We start from the raw sequence: 27,559 nt of genomic DNA, 5'->3' as shown, positions 1-27,559 counted from the left end.
GCGCTGCTGGGAAAGACATATCTAGGTAGAAATATTCTATATGTAGCTGGGAGTATGGGTTTGGGGCTCAGTTATCTGCCAAGAGGAGATAAGGAGACCACCAGAAGGTAAGAATGCCAAGAACACAAAAGGATGAGGACAGAATCTTGGAGAAGAGCCATACTGAAGAGTATGAATGGGAAAGGGTGAGGAGGTAGTGAAGGGGAGAACCACTAAATTAGGGTCTTTCTGAAGCCCTGGAGGGAAAAAAATTCAGAAGGAAGGTCAACAGTGCCAAATGCTGCAGAAAAGTCAAGGAAAAATAAAGCCCTTGGGGAAAGAAGAGCCTTCATATTTGGCAATCAGGAATTCATCACTGACTTTTGAGAGTACTATGGGATTGTGAGAGTGGTGGGGATAGAAACCAGATTGAAACAGGAGAGAAACTGAAGTGAGTGGCGAGGATTTAGAGTCATCAGATGTGGAAAACAAACAAAATTTTTCAATAAGTTTGGCAGTAAAAGGGAAGAATGATATGAGATGGAGCCTAGAAGGGTCACAGGAAAGTTTATGACTTTTTTTTTTAAAAAGAATTAAACTTCATGGTACCTCCACCTCACTTCCCTGTAGAGATGAGATGGTAGGTGTGGTACACTGCATATTTTTAGGCTTTTTCAACATATTAATTATTTTTGCTGATTTTTTCCCCTCTTTTTGCTTTTGCTTAAAAAAAATTACCTGTTGGCATAGGTCTCTTAGAAGGGGTGGAATGCCAGGAGAAATTTTGGTGGTGTAAAAAAGTTATCAATAAAAAATTATTAAAAAAAGAATTAAATCTCATTTTAATCTCAAGCTATAGTAATGAGAATGATACATATGGAAGTAATGGCAGCTAGGTGGCACAGTGGATAGAATACTGGCCTGGAATCAGGAAGACCTGACCTCAGACGCTTACTAATTGTGTGACCTTGTACAAGTCACTTAACCCTGTTTGCCTCAGTTTCCTCATCTGTAAAACGATCTGGAGAAGGAAATGGCAAACCAACCCAGTATCTTTGCCAGGAAAACCCCAAATGGAGGTCTGACTGAGTCAGACACGATTGAAACAGCTGAACAACAATGAAAGATGGAAGTACTAAGGCAAAGTAAATGGTTTGACATGTAGAGAAATTCAGGATCCACAAAACTGTGCTGGTCTTTTGAGTTTCAAGTACAGGCGATATCTGGTGAACAAACATTCTTTACTGAATGGATATGACCCTCTAAGGTCACCTGGAGTTCCAAGTCAGATGATCTCTACTCCCAGTGCACACTGGGTATGCGTCTCATTCATACTTGGGGAGGGGGGAAACCAAATACTTTACCATTTACAGAGTTGAAGAACACTGCTCGTGTGCTTTTCACGCTGCTGGCACCGCCCACTGACCCTCCAACATCCCATAGTTCAATATAGAAGGTCTTTTCTTCTGGTGTTCCTTCCTTATAGTCATGAACCTGACAAATCAAATAAGTAATTACAGTAACTTAATAATACTAAATAATGACTTACATGTATATAGTACCTTATGGTTACAAAGCATTTTCAACATATACCATCTCATTTGATGTCATAACAATTCTATGAGGTAGGCGGGGCATGCATCAGTATCTCCCTTTTACAAATTAGGAAAACTGTATAAAGACAAGATTAAGTGACTTGACCAAGATCTTACCACTAATAAATGGTGGAACCAAGACTGTAACGCAGATCTTATCACTCTGCTGTACCCTGCTGCCTCTCTACATAGTCCTCTGATTTATGCTTCCTCCTAGTGTACCCTATAGAATCACTATTGCATTGTGGGTACATTTCCTTATTACAAAAAAAAAAAAACAAAACCCAAACATCCAGGTTTCAAACATAGATAATAGGATCTGGAATTCAGTTCTCCCACCACGTACCTCAGGGCTAGAGATAAAGGATCATAGAAGTGAATAAAATTGCTGAAAGAATTTATAGGAAGAAGGATGAAGAGAGAACCTTGGAGAACACCCATGTTTAAAAGTCTGGGAGACAGAAAGGAGTGATTTGGTGGTGTCAGTGACAAAAGATACAAGTCAGAAGGGCAGCAGATGTTGGGAGAAAGGTAGTAAATTTATTTATGGGTAGGTTAAGTTCAAAACACTTAAAGTTCATACTATATTCCATCCTTTAGTATTTGATGAGATGGTCAATTTCATCTTTCCAGAACTCAGCTACCTGGTAACTTCTCCTACATGTACCTCTACCTGGCAACCTAACCTCTCTGGGAAACGTACAACATCAGACCTTAAAAGGGCCTCAGAGTTCACTTAGTCAAAGTCCTGAGCAGGAATCTCCCGTACAACATCCCTGATAAAATGGACACACAGCCTCCACTTTTAGACCTCCAGTGACTGGGAGCCCACTGCCTCTTGAGGCAGACCATACCACCTTTGGATGGCCTTTCTGCAGGTCTCAATACTGTCTCCAGTTCTACACATTGAGGCCAAGCAGGACAGGTATAACCCCTCTCCTACAAGACAGTTCTTCAAATACTTGAAGACTGCTATCAATTATATACATATAGACCCTATCAGTATCCAGAGAAAGAACTGATAAATAGAAGTATGCATAGGACGATTTTGCGCACACACACACTGTACATACATACGTATATATTTATGTCTAATGGTAGTCATCTCTAGGGTGGGGGGGAGGGAAGGGAAAGAGGAAAAATAAGAAATTTACATGATAACTTTATTATCTATTTAAAAGGAACAGTAAGTTGCACATGATAGATTTGCAGTTTCATGTGCAGTCATCTTTTTCTTTTATTACACTATGTTTCAGAAATACTTGTTTTATTCCATAAATTAAAATAAATAAAAATTTAAAAAATAACATACAGTCCCAGTAAGTCTTATTGAAAATAATCCTTAGTTGGGGTTTGGGACAAGGGGATGAGCAATTAGAGTATCTGTTGAGAACAATGTGGATAAGAATTGGTTCACCCAATCCCTGGAGATGGGGAAGTGTGGAGAATATAGTTGATGTAGGAGTGATATAGGGCCTGGGGGAAAATGTAGGGTGAATGGATCAGAAGTCATGGTAAAAGACACACTTATTCTGCTTGATGCTGAAACAGAGCTGTAACTGATGGGAAGAAGTCACGGGAAAATGGAATCTGGCTCAATATAAAGGAAGAGGACAAGGAGAGTTGTTGAAAATTAAAATTGTTAGTACTTTGTGAATCAAAGTCCTGCACTTGGAGTTATAAAGATTCCCATCTCAAAATACTTTTCTATATGTTTTTAAAGTATTTTTTTAAGTCCCACCTCAGACATATAGAAGCTGTGTGACCTCTGACAAGTCCTTTACCTTCTCTAATCCTCAGTTTCCTCACCTGTAAAATAGGGATAATAACAGCACCAACCTCACAGAGCTGTGAGAATCAAATGAATTAAAATTTTATAAAGTACTCTGCAAATTTTAAATCACTATATAAATGTTAGCTATATTATTAGTTCTAGTTTTGGGGCTGAAGGCATTCAAATATAGTTTCTATGACTGGAGTGAAGTGGATGACCTCCAAATCTAAAAGCCCATGATTCTGTGAAATTAAATAACACATACAAATGAAAGTGCTTTATAAATTTATCAACTGCTATGCAAATATAATGTATTACTATTATTGCATTACGGTATAACAAGTGATGCTTATTGGGATAACTCTGGGCTATCCATGAAAGGTTAAAGTAGATTTATTATCCTCCATTTGTGAAGACAGGAAAATATACATGACTCAAGTTTACATCTTAAATGGTTACAACTTTGTAGAAGTATTGGCACTTGTTTTCTCTTGGTTATCTAGACTATTTGACCATTCAGAACATCTCCTTGACTGTGAATTCTAGATAACTAAGATTTTATGATATTCAAGTTAGTACTTTATTCAATAGCACCTTATATAATTCTCAAATTGCTTCTTGTACACCCCCTCTCCAACCCTTCAACTACATGCAATGTGGTATAGGTATAGGTCCTTTGAAGACAGGACCATGTCATATGCTTCCGCTGAAACTTCCACAGCATATTCTAGGCATACAGTAGTTAGCTGCTCCGTAAATACTTCCTGTCTTGAACAGACTTTAAATGACATGACTAAATAGTGTCTTGCAGTGCACTGAGCTGTGAGATTACATCTGATTTCACAAGTCTGGGTAATTCCTAAGAGAAAGCCTGTTGTTGACACAGTAAGTGGCACCTTCTTCAAAGTCATTACTATCCTAAAAACATAATGTGGGAAGAAGCAATGTAAAACTAAAAGACATCTTTTTATGGAAGACAGGTCTCAGAGGACTTGAAATTTATGGTCATTAAAGATCCCACAGAAATTTTTGGAACCATGCAGTACACAGATGGGCTGTTCATCAAGTGAGAAGATGTGCCTCAGCATCTTCAGTCTAAAGTTCTGCTGTTATTAAGGACCTTGCCACTTGCTAAGGCCCTCAGATTTTTATTAAACACCAGATTAGTAGTAAATAGGTGGGATCTTTGTACCACTTTTTACAATTTAATTTTTTTCGGTTACACTTTAAGTTCCAAACTGTCTCCCTCCTTTCCTCTCCACCCCACGGTAGAGAAGGCCACCATTTGACACAGTTCTTTCTCTGGGTGACAGCATCTTCCTTCCTAGATCCTGGGTAGCTGATTTGAATATTTATAATACTCAGGATAACTTATTCTTTGAACAATATCACTGCTACTGTATACAATGCTCTTTTGATTTGGCTCATTTCACTCTGCATTATTTCATGCAAGTCTTTCCATGTTTTTCAAAATCAACCTGCTCACCATTTCTTGCGGTACAGCAGTATCCCAATTTAGCCATTCCACTGTTGATGGGCATCCCCTAAATTTCTAGGTCTTTACCACCACAAAGAGAGCTGCTATAAATATTTTAGAACATATGGGTTCTTTTGCTTTGAGAAAGAGACCTAATAGTGGTGAGTCAAGGGGTATACAATTTGTTTTTTGTTTTTTTTTTTTTTGCAAAGTTGACTTTATTGCTTAAGAACAGTGCATAGTAACTTTGTTCATGGTTTCTAGTAGCAAATTTAAAATAATTAGCATTTTACCTCTTAATTCAGTTACGTAAATTGGAAGGCTATTATGATTTTTTAAAAACAATCAATGGAAAAGCCCCTGTACACTAGGAGCTTCCCTCCCAGGCTCCAGACACCAAGTCACCTCAGTGTCAGAAGAGGCAGGGAGAGCAGCATTTTGTTGGGGCAGCAGGGGCTGCCCTCTGGTGGGCGCTTGGACAGGGTATACAGTTTTATAACTCTCTGGGCATAATTCTAAATTGTTCTCCAAAATGGTTTAATCAGTTCACAGTTCCACCAACAGTATATTAGTGTCCCAATTTTTCCACATCCTCTCCAACATTTGTCATTTTCCCTTTCAATCATTTTAGCCAATCTAACAGATGATATATCAAAGCTGTTTTAATTTTATATTTCTCTAATCAAGAATGATTTAGAGCATTTTTTCATATGACTATAGATAGCTTTGATTTCTTCATCAAAAAACTGCCTATTCATATCCTTCTGACCATTTATCAATTGGGGAGTGATTCATATTCTTATAAATTCAGCAAAATTGAAATACATATTTGAGATATGAGATCTTTATCCAAGAAGCTGTCTATAAATTTTTTTCCTCAATTTTCTTCTTTCCTTCTTATCTTGGATACATTAGTTTTATTTGTACAACACCTTTTTAATTTAATGTAATCAACATTATCCATTTGACATCTCACAATGCTCTCTCTAGCTTGTTTATTCATAAATTCTTCTCCTAACCATAAGTCTGATAGGTAATATGTTCCATGTTCTTCAAATTTTCTTGTAATCTCTCTCTTTATAGCTAGATCATGTATCCATTTTAACCTCATCTTGGTAAACAGTGTATGATATTGGTCTATATCCAATTTCTGCCAAACTGTTATCCAGTTTTCTCAACAATTTTTACTCATGAATTTTTATCCCCAAAGCTTAAATCTTTACAACTGTCAAACACATGGTTACTATAATCATTTACTACTGTTTAATGGATTTCTACTCTGTTCCACTGATCCACTTTTCTATTTCTTAGACAGTACCAGATAATTTTGATAATTGCTATCTTATAATATAGTTTAACATCTGGTACTTTCAAACCTCCTTCCTTTACATTTTTAAAATTAATTCCTTTGATATTATTTTCTTCTTCCAAATGAATTTTGTTACTTTTTTCTAGCTCAATAAAATAATTTTTTGGTAATTTAATTGGGACAGCATTGAATAAGTAAATTAATTTAGGCAGAATTGTCATTTTTATTATATTGGCCCTGACCCATGAACAATTAATATTTCTCCAATTATTCAATCTGACTTTATTTGTATAAAAGTGTTTTATAATTATGTTCATGTAGTTCCTGTAGTCTTGGCAGGTATACTTACAGTATTTTATGCTGTCTACAATTCTTTTAAACAGGTTATCTCTTCTTGCAGGGTTTTGTTGGTGATATGATTTATATGGGTTTATTTTATATACTGCTACTGTGCTAAAATTAATTATTTCAACTAGCTTTTTAGTTCAATCTCTAGGATTTTCCAAGTATATGATCATATCATCTGCAAAGAGGTACTACCTCATTGTATATTTTGATTCCTTCAATTTTTCTTCTCTTATTGATAGCATTTCTAATACAATATTGAATAATATTAGTGATAACGGGTATAAGTAAGGTGGATTTCAGTGTGTCTAAGGTGGATTTTTGTTATTCTTTCTTAGAGTTCAGTTTCCCAGGATCCATAGCCACAACAACCTCTTGTTCCTAGGTATTAGATGTAAGCTCCCACAATTATGGTTCAAAACATCTCCACCACTTGCACAGTGTTATATAAGGATAAATAATACAAACATTTGTGCTTAAATTGTAAATATCCATTGCGACTGTGCAGTGAGATATAGGGATGAGGCGAGGCTTGTGAGGCTATTGCTGGCAATATGCCTTCTTTGTCTGGTGCCCTATAAAGCAGGTGGGCACTGGTTACTGAGTGGGGAACCCTTAGAGTTGAATGCAGAAGCTGGAAAGCTGGGTGTGCCTTGATTGGCCCCCATCAAGGCTTGGAGGGAATCTCTGTTTGCCTCAGTTGGCCCTCATTGAAGCTTGAGGGGATTTAGGGGAATGTATAAGCTGTGCATGTCTCCATTGACCCCATCAAGACATAGGGTAGTTGCCCTCACCAACCCCTGCAAGAATGGTGATTAGGGAATGCTGTAGGAGTTGGTGCTCCTATTATCAGCAACCTTTGTGAGAAGACTAGACTAGGATAAAGTAAGATTATTAACCCCTTTGAAGCTGTCTTCCTGTCTGACCAGATCAACAGTGAATCTGTGCTAGCAGCCCTGTTGTGTGCTAGTGTTACCCTGTTTTACAACAGGCATCCTTGTTTCACTCCTGATGTTATTGAAAAGGTTTCTAGCTTATGCCCATTACAGATAATACTTGCTGATGGTTTTAGGTAGATGCTTCTTATCCATTTACACCTATGCTTTCAAGTGTTTTTAATAAGAATGAGTGTTGTATTTTGTCAAAAGCATTTTCTGCATCTATTGATATAATCGTGTAATTTCTCTGTCCTATTTTAAGTCATGTGTTTTTTGTAATCTTGGAAAAAAACCTAATTTATTAAATGAAATTAGATACTTTAATAAAGAACACAGGATGTTGCAAGTATTTTCCAAGTCTGCTGAATCACACTTCATGTGCCCTTTTCAGGGACCAGGAAAGAGAGAAACCTTTTGTGGGAGACATAGTGCAAAGAAAGCCCTGTATCAGTGGTGGGATAGTAGAAGTGGATGGCTGCCATCACTACCGACAAATGCTTCCATCTTTCTCTACTACTTTCCTTACCCTGCTATTTGTTATGCTTCCCTGACAGTATTTCAACGCCTACTGGGGTGGGAAATTCTTCTCAATTTACTCCTGCCTATTAACCCTCAGCTGGATACACTTGGCTTTTTGCCCAGATTGTTTTCCCTTCTCCTTTCCACCTCAAAATCTGTCCCTGAAGCCTTAGGGGAAGAGTTGGCCCTTCTCTTTCCAAAGCTAACCTCTTCAAGGATGTTATTAAATAACCCATCTTTATAATTATTCTTTCAAACTCTCCTCCACTGACTCTTCTTTACCTTGAACCACTGACACAATTACCCTCATGAGGGGAGAAAAAAAAAACTTACACCTTCAATTAATCAGTTGTCCCTCTAACCCAAGATTTCTTAATAACCTCTCCTGTGCGGGGCAGCTAGGTGGCGCAGTCAGTAGAGCACCGGCCCTGGAGTCAGGAGGACCTGAGTTCAAATCCGGCCTCAGACACTTGACACATGTACTAGCTGTGTGACCTTGGGCAAGTCACTTAACCCCAACTGCCCTGCCAAAAAGCAAAAAAAAAAAAAAAAAAAATAACCTCTCCTGTGTCATGGACCCTTTTGGCAAACTGGTGGAGCCACTGGATTCTTTTCAGCATAATGTTTTTAAATGCATAAAATAAAATACATAGATTTGCAAAGGAAACCAATGGTAGTGAAATAAACATACACTTTTTTCCCATCCAAGTTCACAGACCCCTTGGAATTTAAGAACCCATGGCTCTAGAAACTACCCCACATTATTGTAGTCATTGTGTTTATTGTTTTCTTGCTCTCTTTGCTTACATCAATCAGTTCATACAAAACTTTTTTTACTTTTATTTTCATTTTCTCAGTTAAGAGGCACAAAGAAAAAAGAAAGGAAGGAAGGAAAGAAGGATGGAAGGAAGGAAGGAGGGAAAATTTGGCAAAACAAATTCCCCACATTAGCCATGTCCATTTCAATACTTCTTGTGGCACAATAATACTGCATTACGTTCATATGCCATAACTTGTTTAGCCATTCTCCAACATTCTCTCAGTTTCCAGTTTTTGGTCACCAAGAACAGAGCTGCTCTACATATTTTTGTACATATAGATATTGCTTCTCTTTCTTTGAGGCTTAATGGTGGTTTAAGCAGCTGGGTCAAAGGATAAGTACAGAGTTTAGTAATTTTCTGGGGTGACTTTCCAGAATGACAAGACCAATTCACAGCTTCGTTAAAATGGCACTACTGTACTTGTCTCCCCAAAGCCCCTCCAACATTTGTCATTTTCCTTTTTTGCCATCAGGGCCAGTCTTACAGGTATGAGGTAGAACTTCTGAAGTTTTCTTTAATTACTAGTTATTTATAGCATTTTCCCCCATTATTGTTGATAGCTTGTTTTTCCTCCTTTGAAAACTCCCTAATTATATTCTTTGACCATTTATTTATTGGGGAATAGTTCTTAGTCATATATTTGAATCAGTTCCTTATATATCTTAGAAATGAGAGCTTTATAAGAGAAATTTGTTACAAAGATTTTCCCCCTTTCTGAGCTTCTCTGGTATCTTTGCTCTGGTAATTAAATTATATTGGTTAAATTTTTACATTAAATTATTACAGTCAGGCTTAATGTCATTTCTCTTGTCTGGAATTGAATGAATAAAGTAGGGTTTCAAATTTCCTGTAAAGCAAATTTAAATTATATGCCACGTCTGTTCCCAGATTATAAATTCAGACATAACAAAATTTTGTGTGTCTGGTTATCATATAATTAAAGAGGTTACACTCATATCGCTTCCAAAATGAAAAAGTTCTGCAAAAGAAAATTCATTTCCCCCTTTCTGATAAGTTGAATCAACCTTGTAGTCAATATTAACCCAAAGATTTCAGTAATTTTACCTTAAGAATGTATATTCAACTCATTAATCATAACTCTTTGAAATGAAAACCTACCACTTGATCATGTTGTTCACTTCTATATTTACTTGGCATCTCAGTAGAACAGAAATAAGCTAAATGTGATATAACTATTTCCAAGGGAGCTTTGAAAAGGTGCATTTTAATGGATGCATCTACAATCTAGACGGCCCCACTCACAGCCTCTAATAAAACATAAGCAGTAATGGTAATATAAAACTACTCCAAAAAACAATCATTTCAAGGTACTTAGGCAGAAGTATTGTAAAGTCAAATTCTTTCAGAAGGAAATAAAAGTGTTTATTTTGTTATAACAAGTCATAATTACTTAAATTCCTATAAAATTTTTTTCCTCTGAAGAGTCCCGAAACAAAATAGCTGATCATCACATAATGTTGCTGTTACTGTGTACAATGTTTTCTCGGTTGGCACTATTTTTCACTATACCAAATAATCCAACAGACTGTAGGTATGACCTGATTTTTCAAAAAAGAACTGGTAAGTACCAAACAGGCCAAAATAATCAGCCAAATGGGTTGTGGGTACCATGACTTTTCTTCCTAGTGCTTATGTATATGCTTGGGGTCTATAATGATGAGAACATCTAGCTCTATGTACCTTGATTCCTACTTTGGGAAGTCTATAGGGGATTCTAGTCCTATTTTCTCAATGCAGTATGCTTTTTTGAACAATGGGGGGGCAATTACAAAATCTAACATCCCTGGTATAACTCTGAGAAGTCTAATTTCTTCCTTCCATATAACATGGATTCTTAAAAGCTAAGAATTAATGAATAGGCAATTTGCAGAAGAAATCAAAGCTATAGTCATACAAAAATGCTCTAAATCATTATTGATTAGAGAAATACTAACTTTGAGGTACCACCTCATACCTGTCAGATTGATAACAGAAATGGAAAATGACAAATGTTGGAGGGGATGTAGAAAAATAGGCAAACTAAAACACTGTTGGTAGAGTTGTGAACTGATCCAACCATCCTGGAGAGCAATTTAGAACTATGCCCAAAGGGCTATAAAACTATGCATACTGTTTGATCCAGCACTACCGCTACTAGGTCTATAATCCCAGAGATCAAAGAAAAAGGACTTTTTTATACAAAAATATTTATGGTGGTGGCAAAGAACTGGAAATTGAGGGGATGTCCGTCAACCTGGGAATGGCTGAACAAGTTGTAGAATATGATTATAATGGAATACTATTGTACAAATGAAATGACAAGCAAGATGATTTTAGAAAAACCTAGGAAGACTTATATGAACTGATGCAAAGTAAAGTAAGCAGAATCAGTATAATATTGTACACAGTAATGGCAATACTGTACAACGATCAACTGTGAATGACTTAGCTATGTGCAGCAATACAATAATCCAAGACCGTTCTAAAAATTTATGATGAAAAACGCTATCCACCTCTAGAGAAAGAACTGATGGAGTCTGAATGCAGATTGAAGCATACTTTTTTTTTAAACTTTATTATTCTTGGGTTTTTTTAGGTCTTTTGCAATATGGCTAATATGGAAATGTTCTGCATGACTGCACATATATAATCTATATCAAACTGCTTGCCTTCTCAAGGGGAGGGAAAGAATCTGGAACTCAAAATTTTAAAAAATCAATGTTGAAAAATTTTGTTGCACATAATTAAGAAAAAAATTAAATTAACAGTAAAAAGAAGTTAATAATTATGAGAGCTAATTCCTTGTAATTTAATCTGTCTTCTTCGGGCCCTTAACCAGAGGGGTTATACTCCACCTATAGAATGCAAAGCTTTACCAGTTAGATCTCCAACTCGATTTGAATATGGCATATCTCACCTACCACCCCCCGCCTTCAAAAAAATTAAATTAAGGCCAGTAGTGTCACCTCCCTCATAAGGCTCACTGTCACCTCAGCAGGCTTCTAATTAACTTCAGGATTATTTTAATCTACTAACTTTCCCCCCTTTCCCCTTGCTGATCTCAAGCATGTCCTCAGGACTTAAAAAGAAAGGCTAGAACTTATTTTAAAGATTATGCTCTATGAGGCTGGTTGCATGTTTACCCGGTGAGCCTAAAGGAAACATCAGGGCCTTCTTCACCATTCCATGGTTTTGGAGTGACCTGGAATCAGTCACATAGTTCTGCTCTGTTCCCCCTGGAAACCAAGTTTCAGGAACAGGCATCTGTATTCCATATTCCCTCTAATTTGTTCAAGTTTTCAGTATTGTAAGCACAAGAAACTTAAAACAAAATTAATCTCAGGTATGTTTGCTAATACATATAATTGTTTTTGTACTACTCCATAATTAAGACAAAAATAGCAAGATATTAAAACAATATTCCCTATAGTCCCCATTCCCCTCTTCCAAATCCATTATCTTCACTCAAGGCAGGAAAGGGTCAAATCAAAAGAAGCAAACCAACCATAAGGTGACACCTTTGCTGAGGTGATCCCAGAACTACTTGTGTGGAACAAAGCAAAGGTGTGCTCTATCATATGAGCAGCTGCACATGCCTCAGCCTTATCAGAAACGTCAAGTGTGGACAAGATGGGCAGGAACTAAGGCTACAACCTGGCAGGTCCGGTAATATACTGAGACAGACGTGCATTGGATAGTGCTTTGAGCCAAACCCTTATCAAAAAAGTTCTCAGACTTAACCTATTTAACAGTTTAATTTGACCCTATAATTTAAAGGCGTAGAATGAAAGAATTCATTTCCTTCACTTATATAAACATAGTTTTGGAAAAACTAAAATCTAAAGACTACATACTCGGACATCCACTGAGCAGCCCACGGTCCAGGATGGATTTCCCAACACCTGATTTTGACACAAAAGATGAACAAGTGAAGATTTCCCAACACCTGAAAAAGATACAAATACTTCAATTTGTGTACATATTGGAATCCATCTTCATACCTCTCATCACAAAACCTTGCCTCTTACTTTATAGATTTTAAACGCATCCATCTTTAACTCTCCTCCCCTAATCGACACCTCAAAATCTCTCTATAAGTGATCCATCCACTTCTATCCCTTTTCCCTGCCATGGCCAACTTCTCAACTTGTGCCCTTTATCCCAACACTACACAACTTCTTTAAGAACTTACTCCAGTAAGCAATCCCTCCACCTTCAACTTCCCTCAGCTCCATTTTCCCTCCTTCTCTCTGTCTCTCTCTTCTTCAATTTCTCCCTATTTAATGGTTTCTTCCATGCTGCCTAAAAACAAAACACAACGGTCTATCTTTAAAAAAGGTAAAACAAAATATCTGCCTTGGCCTTACTGCTGCCTCAAGCTATCTCCCTGTATCTTTCTTCCCCTTGTCTGTTTAACCTCTAGAATGAGTAGTGTCAAAGTAGTACCTCCACCTGCTACACACTCATTCCTTAATATCTTATCATCTTATTTCCAAACTTATCATATCACTGAAACTTGTATTAAGGTCTCCGATGATGTCTTAATTGCTTAATCCAAATGCTCATTTTTTTCCCTCACTCCTCAGTCTTCTTGACCTGTTTACATTCTTCAACACTGCTGACCACTGTTCCTCTTGCATTCCTTGTCACCTCCTGGCTTCTATGACACTGATCTCTCCTAGTTGTTCTCGTACTTATAAGATGGTACTTTTAAAATCTCCTTTGATGGCCCATCACCTTCCTGCCCCTCTAAGAGTGAGAGTTTCTAGGTTCTGTCTCAAGCCCTCTTTTCTTCTTTTTATACTCTCTGCTGTGGTGATTGCATCTAATCGTTTGGGTTCAATTATCACCAATATGAAAAAAAACTCCAGAAATTTATATGCCCAGTGTTAATCTCTCCCCACTGAAGTCCGGTGCTATATTACTGGTTGCCCACCGGACAACATGTGAGCACATGCACACATGCGCGCGCGCGCACACACACACCCCTCTCACACACAGTTTTTAAACCTGGGTCACCACGGCCAAAAATCTCATTACCTATTAGAAAACCTACTGGTGATGAATCTCTCTGTTCTTAGCTAAACTGGTCCTAAGACAGCAGACAATCTCTCATATTCCAAGGCTTTCCAGCTTTATAAAACCTGACTTGTACTCCTTTGGGAAACCAAGGCCACCTCCCAGCCATGAAGCTCCAGAATAAGACTGTTGTGGTGGAAAAGAAGAGGGCTATCAAGCCAGAGGGGTGAGGGATAAAACATTGACAGGCTGAGAATTCCACTGGCATACATGAAAAGCCTTCATTCAGTAGGGTTGGGTGGATTCTCTAACAGGATGGTACGGCAGAAAGGACACTGAATTTGAAGTCATAAGACTGAGTTCTGAACCCAGCTCTGCAACATCCTACTTGTGTGACCTACAGCAAGACATTTCACCTTTCTGACCCTCAGTCTCTTCATCCAATGATCTCTAAGGCCCCTTCCAGTTGTAAATTCTGTGAGACTATGGATGAATGAATGAAAGTGGAGGTAAGTTATGACTTAGCTGACAGACTCAAAACAAGAAGCACATATGATGAGAAGCGGTAGAGGCAGCAATTTGCATGGGTGGAAAGAGTTTTCACTCACGCCAAAGGAACTGTGGATCCACTAACGTGTTTAAGAGCACTTAACCCGCAAACTTTGTCCAATTATCAAATCGGCCATATTACTAAAGGAGCTGAACTTCATCCATGTAAACATTCCTGTTTTAAATGAAATCAGAAGACATGAAATTGTACCAAAATAGAGGAGGATGATTTGCTCCGTCCTAAAGGCAATAAGAAGCATCATTTCACGGTCACCTTGACTTCAAATAAGCCAATGGATGGCCATCTGTTAGCAGGAGATGAAGTGGAGAAATTCTACAAAAACCTTGATAAGATCATCTCGATTCAGGGAGCTTATACCCTAGCACCTGGTGACTTCAATGTGAAAGGGAGAAGCCCAGCGGCAAAAGCAGTCATCGGTAGGTCGGATTTGGGGCTGAGAAATCATCCATCCCAATCCTTTTGTTTCACAGATGAGGAAACATAAGTGGTTTGCTCAAGGTCACTTATATAAGGAGTACCATGAATACTAAAAGACAGGTGCAAAGTGTGGGCAAGCACTAAATGAAATCATAAAAAATGAAGCTGCATTTTGACAGGAAATGTCTGGTGATCAGTCATTTCATAATCAACAATCTGTGTGCAGTCAAATCATTGCCTGTTTAGAGCAAAAGGGATAAGCATTTACTAAGACTTACAGCAATAAGCTGTAAAATCTGACAAATAGAAAACGGATAAAAGATAATTCAATTCAAGAGGCATTTATTAAGTGGCTATTATGTACAAGATACCCACTGTGTGCTAGATGCTGTGGAATATAAAGATAAAAATGAAATGGTCCCTGCCCTAAAGTTGCTTCCAGTATACTGGGGGGAAACATGATGTACACAGATGAATATATATAAAATATACACATGAAAATATAGAGTAACCTTGGTGGGAGCACTAACACAACCCCTCTCCCTCAAGGCTTCAGAGAAGACCTCTGAGACAATGTGGCCCATGAATACACCATAGGGATATGAGGACAAAGGAGGTCATGTTATGCTGGGGGGTTGGAGGGATGGGGGACAGCCTTTGCGAACATACAGATGATGCTGAGAGAGGTTAAATGATGATGATGATGATGATGATGATAAAAATAATAGCTGACAGTTATATAGCCCTTACTATGTGCCAGACACTATGCGAAATGCTTTACAATTACCATCTCATTTGACCCTCACAATAACCCACAGAGGTAGGTGCCATTAGTATCCCCATTTTGCAGATGAGGAAACTGAGGCAAAGAGAAGTTAAGTGCTTTGACCAGGGTCATACAGCTAGTAAGGGGTTGAGGCAGTATTTGAACTCAGAACATTCTGATTCCAACTCTAGTACTCTGTGCACTGTACTAACTAGCTATACCTTGTTCTTCTGAAACCTAATTTTGCTCACCATGACCTTCAAACTCTACACTGCCTCACCCAGGACATTATTCCTGCTCTGGCTACATTCTCCTTCCTTCCCAGTCTCAACCCTTTCATTGGAACCAGTGCAACTTGCCACCATCCTGTAGTCTTCAATCTGTTGATCCCTTGTCACAAGCTTATACCCTGTAAAACCACAACCCTGGTTTCCTCCCCTCATCCATCCCCTTTGCTCTTCATCATATGCTCCTGGAGGGAGCTAGAGGAATTCATCACCCCTTCCCCACCACTACAAAATTATATTACCTAATCTCAATTGGGCCCTTATTACAATGTGATGATTCTTTTACACCTCCCTAATTGATTCTCTCACTCATTCCCCCACAAGAGCCGTTCTAAATCTTCTCTCCTTAAGCCTCTCACAGTACCTCTTCCCTCCACCCAGCCAGATGAGGTCCTTGCCCACACTTTACAAATAAAACAAAGTAAAAGAAATTGAGGCGATTCACCTCTTCCCCCTCCTCATCACACAATCCCTTAACACCATTCCTGAACATTTTATCCTTAATTAATGAAAAGATGGCTCTTCCCATCAAAGGTGACTCCTCTACATGTACTCCTGTTATCAACCCCTTGCATCTTTTTCAAAAATTGGCCCCATTTTCACCCCTCTCTCTCTTCTAATCTTCAATCTTTGGTTCCTTCCCTGTTGTCTATGAATACTCCCAAATCTCTCCCATCCTTAAAAAACTCCAAGGTCTCACCATCCCTGCTAACTATCATACTGCATCTTTCCTCTCTATCTCAGACAAATTAATATGAAGAGTCGTCTACACATGGTGCCTTCACTTCCTCTCCTCTAAACCTTCTGCAATCCAGCTTCCAGCCTCATTGTTCAATTGAAATTGCTCTCTCCAAAGTAACAAATGATGTCTTAATTGTCAAATCTATCACCATTTTTCAGTCCTCATTCTTCTGGATCTCTGCAATATCTGACACTGCTGACTACTCTCTCCTTCTGGATGAGCTCTGGGTTTTCAAAACAGTTTTTTTTCTTGGTTCTGCTCCTACATTTCTGATTTATTTCTGTCTCTTTTGATAATTCATCACCCCTCCTACTGTTCTAGGATTTCTTATCTTTTCTCATTACACTCTCACTTGATGACTTCATGTTCCCATAGGTTCTATTACCATTTCTATGCTGATGATTACCAGACCCTATCTGTCCTAAGCTCCAATCCTGCCTCACCAACTGCTTACTGGACATTTCAAATTGAATGTCCCAGAGATACCTTGAGCTTAACATGTCCAAAACAGAATTCATTATCTTTCCCCAAAACCCACCCCCTCTTCCAAACTTCCCTATGGCTGTCAAGACCACCACCATCCTTCCCATCACCCTGGTTCACAACCTCAGTGTCATCCTTGACTTCATTCTCACCCCACATATCCAATCAGTTCCCAGATCTTGGCATTAATATCTCCACAACATCTCTTGCCTAGGTCCCTCATTCTCAACTCAAACCACGCCCCCCGCCAAGTTCAGGCCTTCACTCCCTCTCACCTGGACAATGGCCTCCCCATCTCAAGCCTCTCTCTATTCTATAGACACTAAAGTGATTTTCCAAAAGTCAGTTCTGATAATGTTACTCATACCTCCTTTGACCACTCAAGAAATTCTAATGGCTACTTATCACTTTTCAGATTAAAAACAACTCTTCTGCTTTGTATTTAAAGGTTTTTACAACTTGGCTTCTTCTTACACCTAAATCCCTTCTTTGTTCCCTGAGATCCAGACATACTAGCCTGGTCTATTCTTATTCCATACAAATCTCTCCATTTCTGTGCTTTTCTGTGAGCCATCCCAGATTCCTGCGAAAAGCACCCCTCCCCCCAACTTCTTCTTGGAATCTTTGGTTTTCATCAAGACTCAGCTCAGGTGCCACCTTCTACATGAAGCCTTTCCTGATGACCTCAGCTGCTAATACATTCCCTCCCAAAATGACACAGACATACACAGATACATAGATAGATACACACACACACACACACAGAGCAGCTAGGTGGTACAGTAGAGAGAGCACCAGGACCGGAGTCAGGAAGATGTGAGTTCAAATCTGGCCTCAGACACTTAAGAGTTGTCTCCCTTATTACAATGTAAGCACCTTTGAAGCAGGTACTGGTTCACTTGTGTCAGTTTCTTCCTCAGCCCTTAGCACAATGCCTAATAGACAGTAAGTGCTTAATAAACACTTTTGATAGATGTGCTGAAAAGTCAAAGATAACTATAAGATTCCAAACCTGGGCAAATGGGAAGATGGTAATGCCATCCAAACAAATAGGGAAGTTAGAAAAAGAAGTGGGTTGGGTGGACAGAGAGAGCATGAGTTCTCTTTTAAACACGTTAGGCATTCAGGAGATATCCAGCAGGCAGTTGGTAATGGATGATTAGATCAGGCGAGGGACAAGGGCTACATTTAGAAGTCATCGGCTGAGAGAGAGCTGACTTAATGTGAGCAAAAGAGATCACTAAGTGTAGAAGGGAGAAAACTTTAAGATAGCTAGCATTTATTTAGCCCTTTAAGACTTGTGAAGCACTTAACATATTTTATTCCTTTTGAGCCTGACACCAACTCTGTGGATTAGGTTTTGTTTGGGAGGCAACTGGGGTTCAGTGACTTGCCCAGGGCAACACAGCTAGTAAGTGTCTGACAGCAGACTTGAACTCAGGTCCTCCTGACTCCAAGGCTGGTGCTCTATCCACTTTGCCACCTAGCTGCCCCCTGGGGCTTAGATTTTATAGATGAGGAATCTGAAGCTAAGAGGGGTTAAGTGACTTGCCTCAGGTTACACAACTTTTGTTCCTAATTTGTCCTTCCTTCTCCAAGAGGACCAATGATGTCAGGGAGAGTGATGTCTTCACTTGCAAGTGAATTGCATTTAAGTGAGGCAAGGCTGTGCAATGTCTTCAGACCCATCTTCTTCTCCAGGGACACCTGGGTCCAGTGGCAAGATAAAGATCAGAATGATTGCAGATGGCCCCAGATGCAACGGGAAACCTTGGCTTTTTTAAGCTCAAGTCTTTCCCAGGTCTCAGTTTGTCTAAGGCAGTGCCCATTCAGTGATAAAGGCTAGGTAAGAAATGAGGCAAAAATGTCCTCTTTTACCTACTCAAAAAAAAAAAAAATCAATCTGGAAGGGGAACACCCTCAGAGTTTCTGGCCAGAACAGAAACAATTACTATTTACACTCATTCTAAGCCAACAAAACACAACTATTAAGAAGTACAGAATTATCATCCTGCGTAGCAAACGTTATACCTATGTAAAAATAGTAGCCAAAACAAGTCGGCAGAATCTAGTGACTGCCTCAGCCAGGAAACAATTTTGCCAACCACGGAAATTATGACAGCCAAGGGCAACACTGGTTTAGATAGAGAACAAGATCATTTCCAAAATATTATAGAGGAAAAAAAGATGTTTATTGATGTTGTTTAAAAAAATTGATTCCTAATAACATTCAGTCTTGAGGGTTCTTGGCAAAATAACAGGCAACAATAATGGGGATACTTTTTTTCAACCTTTTGCTTGATGTGAACATTAAATATAACAAGGTAATGTCACAGATGTACAATTTCTAAACTGAAAAGATTCTGAATTGATGGGGAGGCTGTCCAAATGTTGCCACAGGGCAAAGTCCTAAATGCACAGAGCCTCAGAACCCCACAAAGTCTCTTCAGTAAAGTCCATAACAAATCTACACAGGAAAGCCAAAGTGGATAAAAAGACACGTTGCTCAATGACATGTAGCTGGCCAGGCAGACTGTATCTACTGACAGACATATATTAGAACATATATGTTCTAGGAAATTGGGCTGGATTACATTTGGGAAACTACACAGAGGTTTTAATGACTTCAGAGTACTGATTGTCACAAAAGTCCATTAACAGGAAGGCAGGCACTATGCTACCTGTCAAAATACTAAGCACCACCCAGAACCATGCAAATTCAAACCCTGCCTGCCTTGTGATATCATTGCTCCAGCCTCTCTATGCAACCCACACATCACTGACCCTACTCATTCACCTATGATGTCACTGGCCCCATGTATACATACCGTAGGTGGACAATTAACCAATTAATATCCTCTACTATTAAGATCAACCTTGAGACTTATTCTCTTCACACTTTGAAACCAATACTCCTACCAGTTATCCTGTATACCCTTACAATAGGAAGGAACACTAAGTAGCACCCTGCTCTGGCTTTCTCCCCATACCCGTGAGGATTTTACAGCTTTCCACCCTAGCCCAGCATGGAGTCAACTTACCTAGCAGTTAACAAAAGCAACTTTCCAACTTTCCACTTGTTTTAGTAACCTATTTCTTTTACCAAATACAACAGGGTAACTTTGGGAGTTCACAGAAAATAACTCAAAAGGAGAACTGATCTAATTTTCTTATTCATGTTATTTTCTATACCTAGAAGCAAATGTGTTCTAAAGAAATTATTTTGTGATAAACCAATTGCCACATGCAGGGAAGAAAGAAAAGGATCACAAGCATAGAGCTTATAAATCTTGAGGGAGTTTATTGAAATATATTCTTTGTAGCCATCAGAAGTCTTAGGAGGGCTAGAGATGAGGAGACATTGCTCAGGCACCTTGATCTGAGACAGCAGCGGTCCTAAATCTCAGACTGGCCAGCAAAGGAAAATGGAGCAAAGTAGGGAAAGGTAGAAACTCCCCAAATGGCTCACAGGTTATAGCCTGTCTCAGGAGGGCTACAGCACCAGAGATAGTTTTCTACCATGTAGGCAGTGAAGATGCTTGGGGGGGTTGAAGAGAGTAAGGGAAGAGGTTACTAGTACCTGTGTTTAGTACCCCTGCTTTCCTTTTTTAAAACTGAAAAAAAAAATTCTCCTCTCTAATGGACATTGAGGATGTCTCACTTTTCTAGTTCCCAATGGTTCCAGGGCAGCAACTGTCTGCATAACACAGCAAAAGTGTGAATGGCAGGTTCACCTTCTGTATTTCTGCTTCAACCGCAGCAATCTCTTATCCATAAGACTAGGGTGCTACAAAGAAAACAGCTTCACTTGAGCTGAGAATTCTGGAAAGATGGTAAACTCAACAGTTTAGGGATGTAAGAAAAAAACAGTGAAATTGTAATAAGGAGAATAATTAAGGTAGCTGTAATGACAATTTAGATTATAAGATCTTTCCTACCCATTAATAGGCCATGTGACCTGCTTAAATTACAGGAAGCCTAAGTCACATGTGGTTTGAGGAGCTTGCTGAGAAGAAAAGGAAAGTGTGTTACAGGAAATGCTGAGAGAGAAGTTAGCACTGAGGGAAAGAGCAGACGTGTGCTGTGCTGTGAGTGTGTTTGTCGGGGGGGGTGGTGCAGAAGGTTATGGGATGGCAAGGCTCCATGCTGTGATATTGTGTTTTAAGTTCCTTGCTGTTATGATAAAGTGGGCTTACTGGTTTTGGGAGTTGGTTGCTGCTTGGATGGGTTGGACTTACTAGTTATGGGATTTGGTCTTCTGTTGTCTGAATAAATGTTTTACTTCTATATGGAGGGTCTCTCACATTTTGCGATACAGAACTACACAGGCATCTTCACAATTATTATCAATGTTGTATTTATTGCCTTGCTAATACAGTAGCCTCAGAAGTTTTCTTTCTCTAGCATTTCCATTGTCAGTGGGAAGAGTGCTGAGGCTTGTTAACCTTAACGGGAAAACAATGGAGCCTTGGCTTAGAAGGGTTTATAATCTGGAGGCAGGGTGGGAGAGACTGGTTCTCCCAATCTTGCTTCAAGTACAGCAACCACTTGCTTCACTCTTCCTTAGAATTGCAGTTCTGAACACAAGGATGTATCAACCTCAGCTGTCTCCCTGGTAGCAAGGATTATAAGCACATGCCACCATTTCTGACCTACCACTTTCCATTGATCAGTTCTTACTTGTGAATCAAACCTAACTAAGGAGGTCAAGGAGGGAGCCGAGTTGGGGTTCTCAAAGATTCTAATGTTGAAGGCAAAAGTGCTTCCAATTACCAACATGTCTATTTATACATTATAGATTCTCTGGTCCAGGAAAGCAGGGCCTCCCAGTCACCAGCCAGGCTGCAGCAGTCATCATCAAAGGATGTGTACCTTGTGGGAAAGAAGCCCATCAATCCCACCATCACCAACACTGTCACTGATGAGCTAGTTAGCTAAGAAGCCCAGGAAGGGCAGTGCTCCTCAGCTCCACCCTCCAGACCACCAGCCCTGCTTCTAGCCTGGCTCACAAAGTCAGCATGCAGAGAATCAACCGTGGTGGAGATGCACCCTCACAACTGTCTCTTCAGGTGCAGCAGCCCTCACCTTAGCACCAGCAGCTACCGGAAACCCCAGAAAACAAAGTTCTAATCAGAGAAGTCCTTGGCACCCTCAAATGGTTTCGCATCAGATACATAGATGGTTTTATCAAGGGAAATAGTATTTAAAAAGTTCCATTACCATCTGCTTTGCTGTTGTACCCTAAAGACCACTGGGCCTTTTTGTGTGACTTTATTGACATTTGTATCTGAAACCCCATCTATGTGTATGCATGTGAATATACATATATGCATATGTACATATTATTTCCTTCTATTAGGATGGGAGCTCCTTGAGAACAAAGACTCTCTTTTCTACCTGTATCCCTAGAGCTTAGCATAGTGCTCCGCCCATAGTTAGCACTTGATGAATGCTTATTCACTCATTCATCATACCAAACAGTATCAATTCACTTACATTTACTCTTGTAGTTACGAAAATCCAAAAGAGCAAATACGTGCTTATATATCTTATGAACAGGGTATCGAACCACAGAAACCAGGAATCACAGACCAAACAGGAGTTCTGTTGACCCTGACACAACCACCCTTTCACCATTACACCCTCTGGCTAGAAGGAAAGTTTTGCGTCCACATCCTGGGCCAGCTTTTAGGTCAGCTTTCTCGTTTTTCCCCAACACCAAATCAAGTTTCAAAAGGGTTGCCTTTAATCAAGTTTCTCCTCCTCTTCCTCCTCCTCCCCCTCCTTTTACTCTCTCCAACATCAGCCCCAGTCTGAAGGAATTTTGGAGAATCCAGAAGAGATTGTAAGCCTACCACACTACAGACGCTTCTTCTCAAACCAATTCCAACCTCCTCTTTCTGTGAGGGAACCTGCAATCCATCTGACTATTCCAACCCCTCCTGATAACCTTTATGGGTATTTTTAACCTTTGAAAAATCCACCCTCTTCCCTGACCAACATCAAGTCTCTTTCTTCCCCCTTCTCTTCCATTCTCTCAAAAGAGGAGAGAATTGAGAAGTCAGAACTTGGCCAATTAAAGCTGACATGATAAATTGTGGTGAACTTAAGGGACAGAATAAACCTGCAAATAAAATTTACTTGACTGAAGCTGTTGAGCCTGTAAAATCCACTTTGCACAGACTTGACTGAAGCTGAGGAATGAGCAGTCCAAATACAGGTGTGGAGAAATGCCCCTGAGAGGCTGTATTTGCAACAGCAGATAACAGTCAATGAGCTACATATAAGGCTTTCAAACTATAAGTGACTTAGAGGTCTAGGGGAAAGGGAAGAAATCATGAACCAACAAGAGATAGAGAGCATTACAAAATGCAAAATGGATAATTTTGACTATGTTAAATTGAAGTTTTTGTATAAACAAAGCCAATGCAACAAAGATTAGGAGGGAAGTAGAAAATTGGGAAAAAATATTTACAACCAGTGTCTCTGATAAAGGCCTCATATTTAAAATATACAGGGAACTGAACCAAATTTATAGGAATACAAGTAATTCCCCAATTGAGAAATGGTCAAAGGATATGAACAGACAGTTTTCAGTGGAAGAAATTAAAGATATCTATAGGCATATGACTCCTGTCAGATTGGCTAACATGACAAAACATGAAAATGATAAATGTTGGAAAGGATGTGAGAAAATTGGAACATTGTTACATTGTTGGTGGAGCTGTGAACTTATCCAGCCATTCTGGAGAGTAATTTGGAACTATGCCCAAAGGGCTATAAAAATGTGCATACCCTTTGACCCAGCAATACCACTTCTAGGGCTATATTCCAAAGATATCATACAAGTGGGAAACGGACCCGTATGTACAAAAATATTTACAGCAGCTCTTTTTGTGGTGGCAAAGAACTGGAATCAAAGGGATGCCGATCAATTGGAGAATGGCTAAACAAACTGTGGTATATGAATGTAATGGAATACTATTGTGCAATAAGAAAGGAGGAACACATGGACTTCATTATAACCTGGAAAGACTTACATGAACTGATGCTGAGTGAGGGCAGCAGAACCAGGAGATCATTATACACGATTACAGACACACAGTATCTGTAAGGACTAACTTTGATAGACTTGATTCTTCTCATCAACACAAGGTTCAAAGACAGCTCCAAAAGACTCATGATGGAAAAAGCTGTGCACATCCAGAGAAAGAATTACGGAGTCTGAATGCAGACTGAGGCAAACTATTTGCTCTCTTTTTTTTCCTTCTTTTTTGGTTTTGTTTCTCCTTTCTCATGATTCATTCCATTGGTTATAATTTTTTACAACTGGACTATTATGTAAATAAGTTAAATGTGAAGGTATATGTAGAACCACGCCGTCTTGGGGGGAGGAGGGAGGAGAAGGAGAGAGAGAAAATTTGGAACCCAAAAACTCGTGGAACTGAATGTTATAAACTAAAAATAAAAAATAAATTTATTAAAAAAATCTGTAAGTGACTTAGCATAGACAATGAACTTGCCCACTGAGTGCAGACTGTTTCTATACCTTTTCTCCATCTGCTCATTTACATGGGCAAAAGGGAGAAAGACTTTAAAAAACCGGGGACCTCCAAAGCTCAAAGTGATCTGACAATTATTGGGCAAAGATATCCTATTAAGGGAACTTCCTGTGCTAGAGCTATAATTCTGTGATCCTATGATTTTTATATGGTTTATAGCCTAGCCGGCAAAGATGAACACAGGGAAGCGTATATGACAATCACCATAAGCTAGGGTGAGGTCCCTTAGAATACCCAGCCCTCTACCAGGAGAGGGCTGGGGACGGTTAAAGAGAAGGAAAAGGTCTAAAACTATCTGCTATCTGGGATGATGATGTTCACTATTCTAGAGCTTAGCACCTGGGGCTGAGAATCTCTTGCTTGAGAGAAAATAAGCCTCAGGTTTGAGAAGTAGGATGAGTGAGGCTTTCTGCTGGAAGTTTTCTAATATACTGGTTTCTGCTCTTTCTTCAAAAAGCACAGCAGTATCCAAGGACTGTGCCAGGAGCTGGAGGTGATGAAGACTAAAGTCAAATAGCATCTGATGGAGTCCAGCAGGGATGCTGCATCCAGGAAGGAGTAGGGGCAGTAAGCCCAGTGAACCAACACCGACTCAGTCAGATGCACTGAAGGACACGACCAGAATTCATCAGGAGCCCAGCAGTGTTAGAAGTGTAAGTTGCCTCCCAATATGTATTCCCCAAGTGTGGGAATCAAACACAATCTCTATATTTACTTGCTCTCTCCACTGGTAATATGTATTTGTGTGTCAGAGTATATGCCTTGGCTTATTGGGGAATGGGGGAGTGTGGGGGAAATGATTTATTGTCAATTTCCTTATTATGCTATTTTATTAAGTGCTTTTCCTTCAAAATAATTGTGTCCTCAGGCTAACTAGAGAAAAAATAGACACATAGGTAGAGGCTTGGGAGTTTTTGTTTAGAGTAGATACAAATCCAGAGTCTCTTGAACCTGGAGGAGCTGTTCTGTAAGAATAACAGGAGGGAGTGAGAGAGGTAATTAGTTTGGGGTTTTTTGTTTTTGTTTTTTAGTAGAAAGCTTTTTGTTAGTAAAAAATAAAATTTTTAATAACACCAGATGGATCACAGATTTAGAGCTGGAAAGGCAGTTGGGAGTCATCAGATCACAGCCATAGGACTCGCAGACACTTCAGCAGCCACCTAGTCCAACCTTGTGAGTGGAATGCTGAAACAGTGAAGCCCCCTCAGCATGGGATAAGACCTTACCTCTCCTACCATCCACTCCCACCCTGCACCCCTTCTATATTTTTAGAAACTGCTCTGCTGAGGAAGTAGAGATAAGAAATCACATCAGAGGACAGACACCTGCAAGGTCCCGTTTATCTAGCCTCTACTCCCTTTTTGCTGAATACCAGTCCCTGGTCTCACACCTACCTTTCTGTTCTTTGTTCTCTGTTGCTGCATTTAGAATGTGAGCTCCAAACCCAGTCAATGGGAAGAGAAGCCAGTAGAGGGTGGGGGAACTCTGCCTTAGGATCTTTATAACTTGCTTTGAGCTGTGTGCAACACACACACTTGCTGGGGTGTGTCCTTTCTCATGAGAAAGTAATAAACTCCTTTTTGCCTTTTCTCATGAACGGTCTCTATATATTTTTAATGTGAGTAGTGATCTCTGACCCACACATTTGTCATTTTACAGATAAGAAAACTGAGTCTAGGAAAGTTGAGAGACTTGCTCAAAGCTGCACAGGTAGTAAGCTTCTGAAGTGGGATTTGAAAGCAGGTCCTCCTTACTGCAAAGCCAATGTGTTCTTTCCACTGCACTATACTGACTCCTTTCATTTACATTTCACATTTGACTCATTTTACAGATGAAAGAACTGAGGCCAAGAGTCTTGTCCAAGGTCAAAATGAGGATTTGAATCCAGGCCTAATCAATCTAGTGCCCTTTTCCATGCTAGTTTGGGACTGTGTTGTCAGGTAGCTAATGGAATAGAGAATCAAGTGTCTGGTTTGGGCAGGTACACGACTTAAAAATAAAACTGTAGAGGATATACGAATTGAAGTAGTGTTAAAACAGTCTTGCTGGATCAATAGGACAGATGGAAGAAGCAGCAGGGCAATGTAAAGTGTAAATTTTAGTGGTGTTTTTGGTGATTGATAAACTTCATGCAAAATTCAATTTGCAATTCAAAGCTCCCTTTCCCAACACTAGGGTCAGCAAACTACAACTCATAGGCTAGATCCAGCTGGCCAGGCCCTGGGCAGCAAGCTTAGAAAGGTTTCTGAATTTTTAATTACGGTTTTCTTTTTTGTTTGTTTGCTTTGCGGACCCTACAAATAAGTGTATCAGACCTGTATAAGGTGGTATCAAGTATAAGGTGATAAGTTCTCTCCTTCACCCCAACTACCTACCTCCCTGGCTTCCTTTAAATACCTATTAAAATCCTACCTCTACACAAGATGCCTTCCCCCACCGTTTTTTAATTCCAGTGCCTTTACCCTCTTTTAATTATTTACTATCCTGTATATATCTTGCTTTGTATATATTTGTTTGCATGTTGTTTCTCTCATTAGATTGTAAGCTCCTTGAAGGCAGGGGATGTCTTTTGCTTCTTTTTGTATCCCCAGTGCTTCGCACAGTGCCGGGCACACAGTAGGCGGTTAATAAATGCTGACTGATTAAGCACAGTTTTAAGGTTATCTGTGGGTGCAGACTTTCCTTTTTGATAATTTTAGGCTGTCAATCGTATGGCTACTATCTCCAACAAAGAAGACCCTTCTCTCCCAACAACACCCACACAGGCGTTCAGCTTTCACTCAGTTTTAGAAGAAAAGAAACAGCCTGCCTGGAGAAGCAAGGCACAACTAAGGGTCGGCCAAAAGCACAGGAGCTTGGGAAGAGGGAACCCCGCCCACACAAGCCCTCTCTCCCTCTCCCTCTCTCTCTCTCTCTCTCTCTCTCTCTCTCTCTCTCTCTCTCTCTCACTAGGCC

The 27,559-nt window shown here is 39.5% G+C and overlaps 1 protein-coding gene across 1 annotated transcript in view; it reads right to left on the bottom strand.

Annotated features, from left to right (window-relative positions):
• Positions 1-27,559, bottom strand: part of RABL3 (RAB, member of RAS oncogene family like 3) — a 58,003-nt gene that overhangs the window by 29,915 nt on the left and 529 nt on the right. Inside the window, exons 2-3 of the mRNA XM_036745108.1 lie at positions 12,612-12,703; positions 1,344-1,473 (exon numbers count right to left, since the gene is read on the bottom strand). Of these exons, the coding sequence (XP_036601003.1) occupies positions 1,344-1,473; positions 12,612-12,703 (222 nt within the window). The remainder of the gene's footprint in view (positions 1-1,343; positions 1,474-12,611; positions 12,704-27,559) is intronic.

This window comes from Trichosurus vulpecula, chromosome 2, assembly GCF_011100635.1.
Source record: "Trichosurus vulpecula isolate mTriVul1 chromosome 2, mTriVul1.pri, whole genome shotgun sequence".
NCBI lineage: Eukaryota > Metazoa > Chordata > Mammalia > Diprotodontia > Phalangeridae > Trichosurus > Trichosurus vulpecula.
This window is presented reverse-complemented; position numbering and strand designations above follow the sequence as displayed.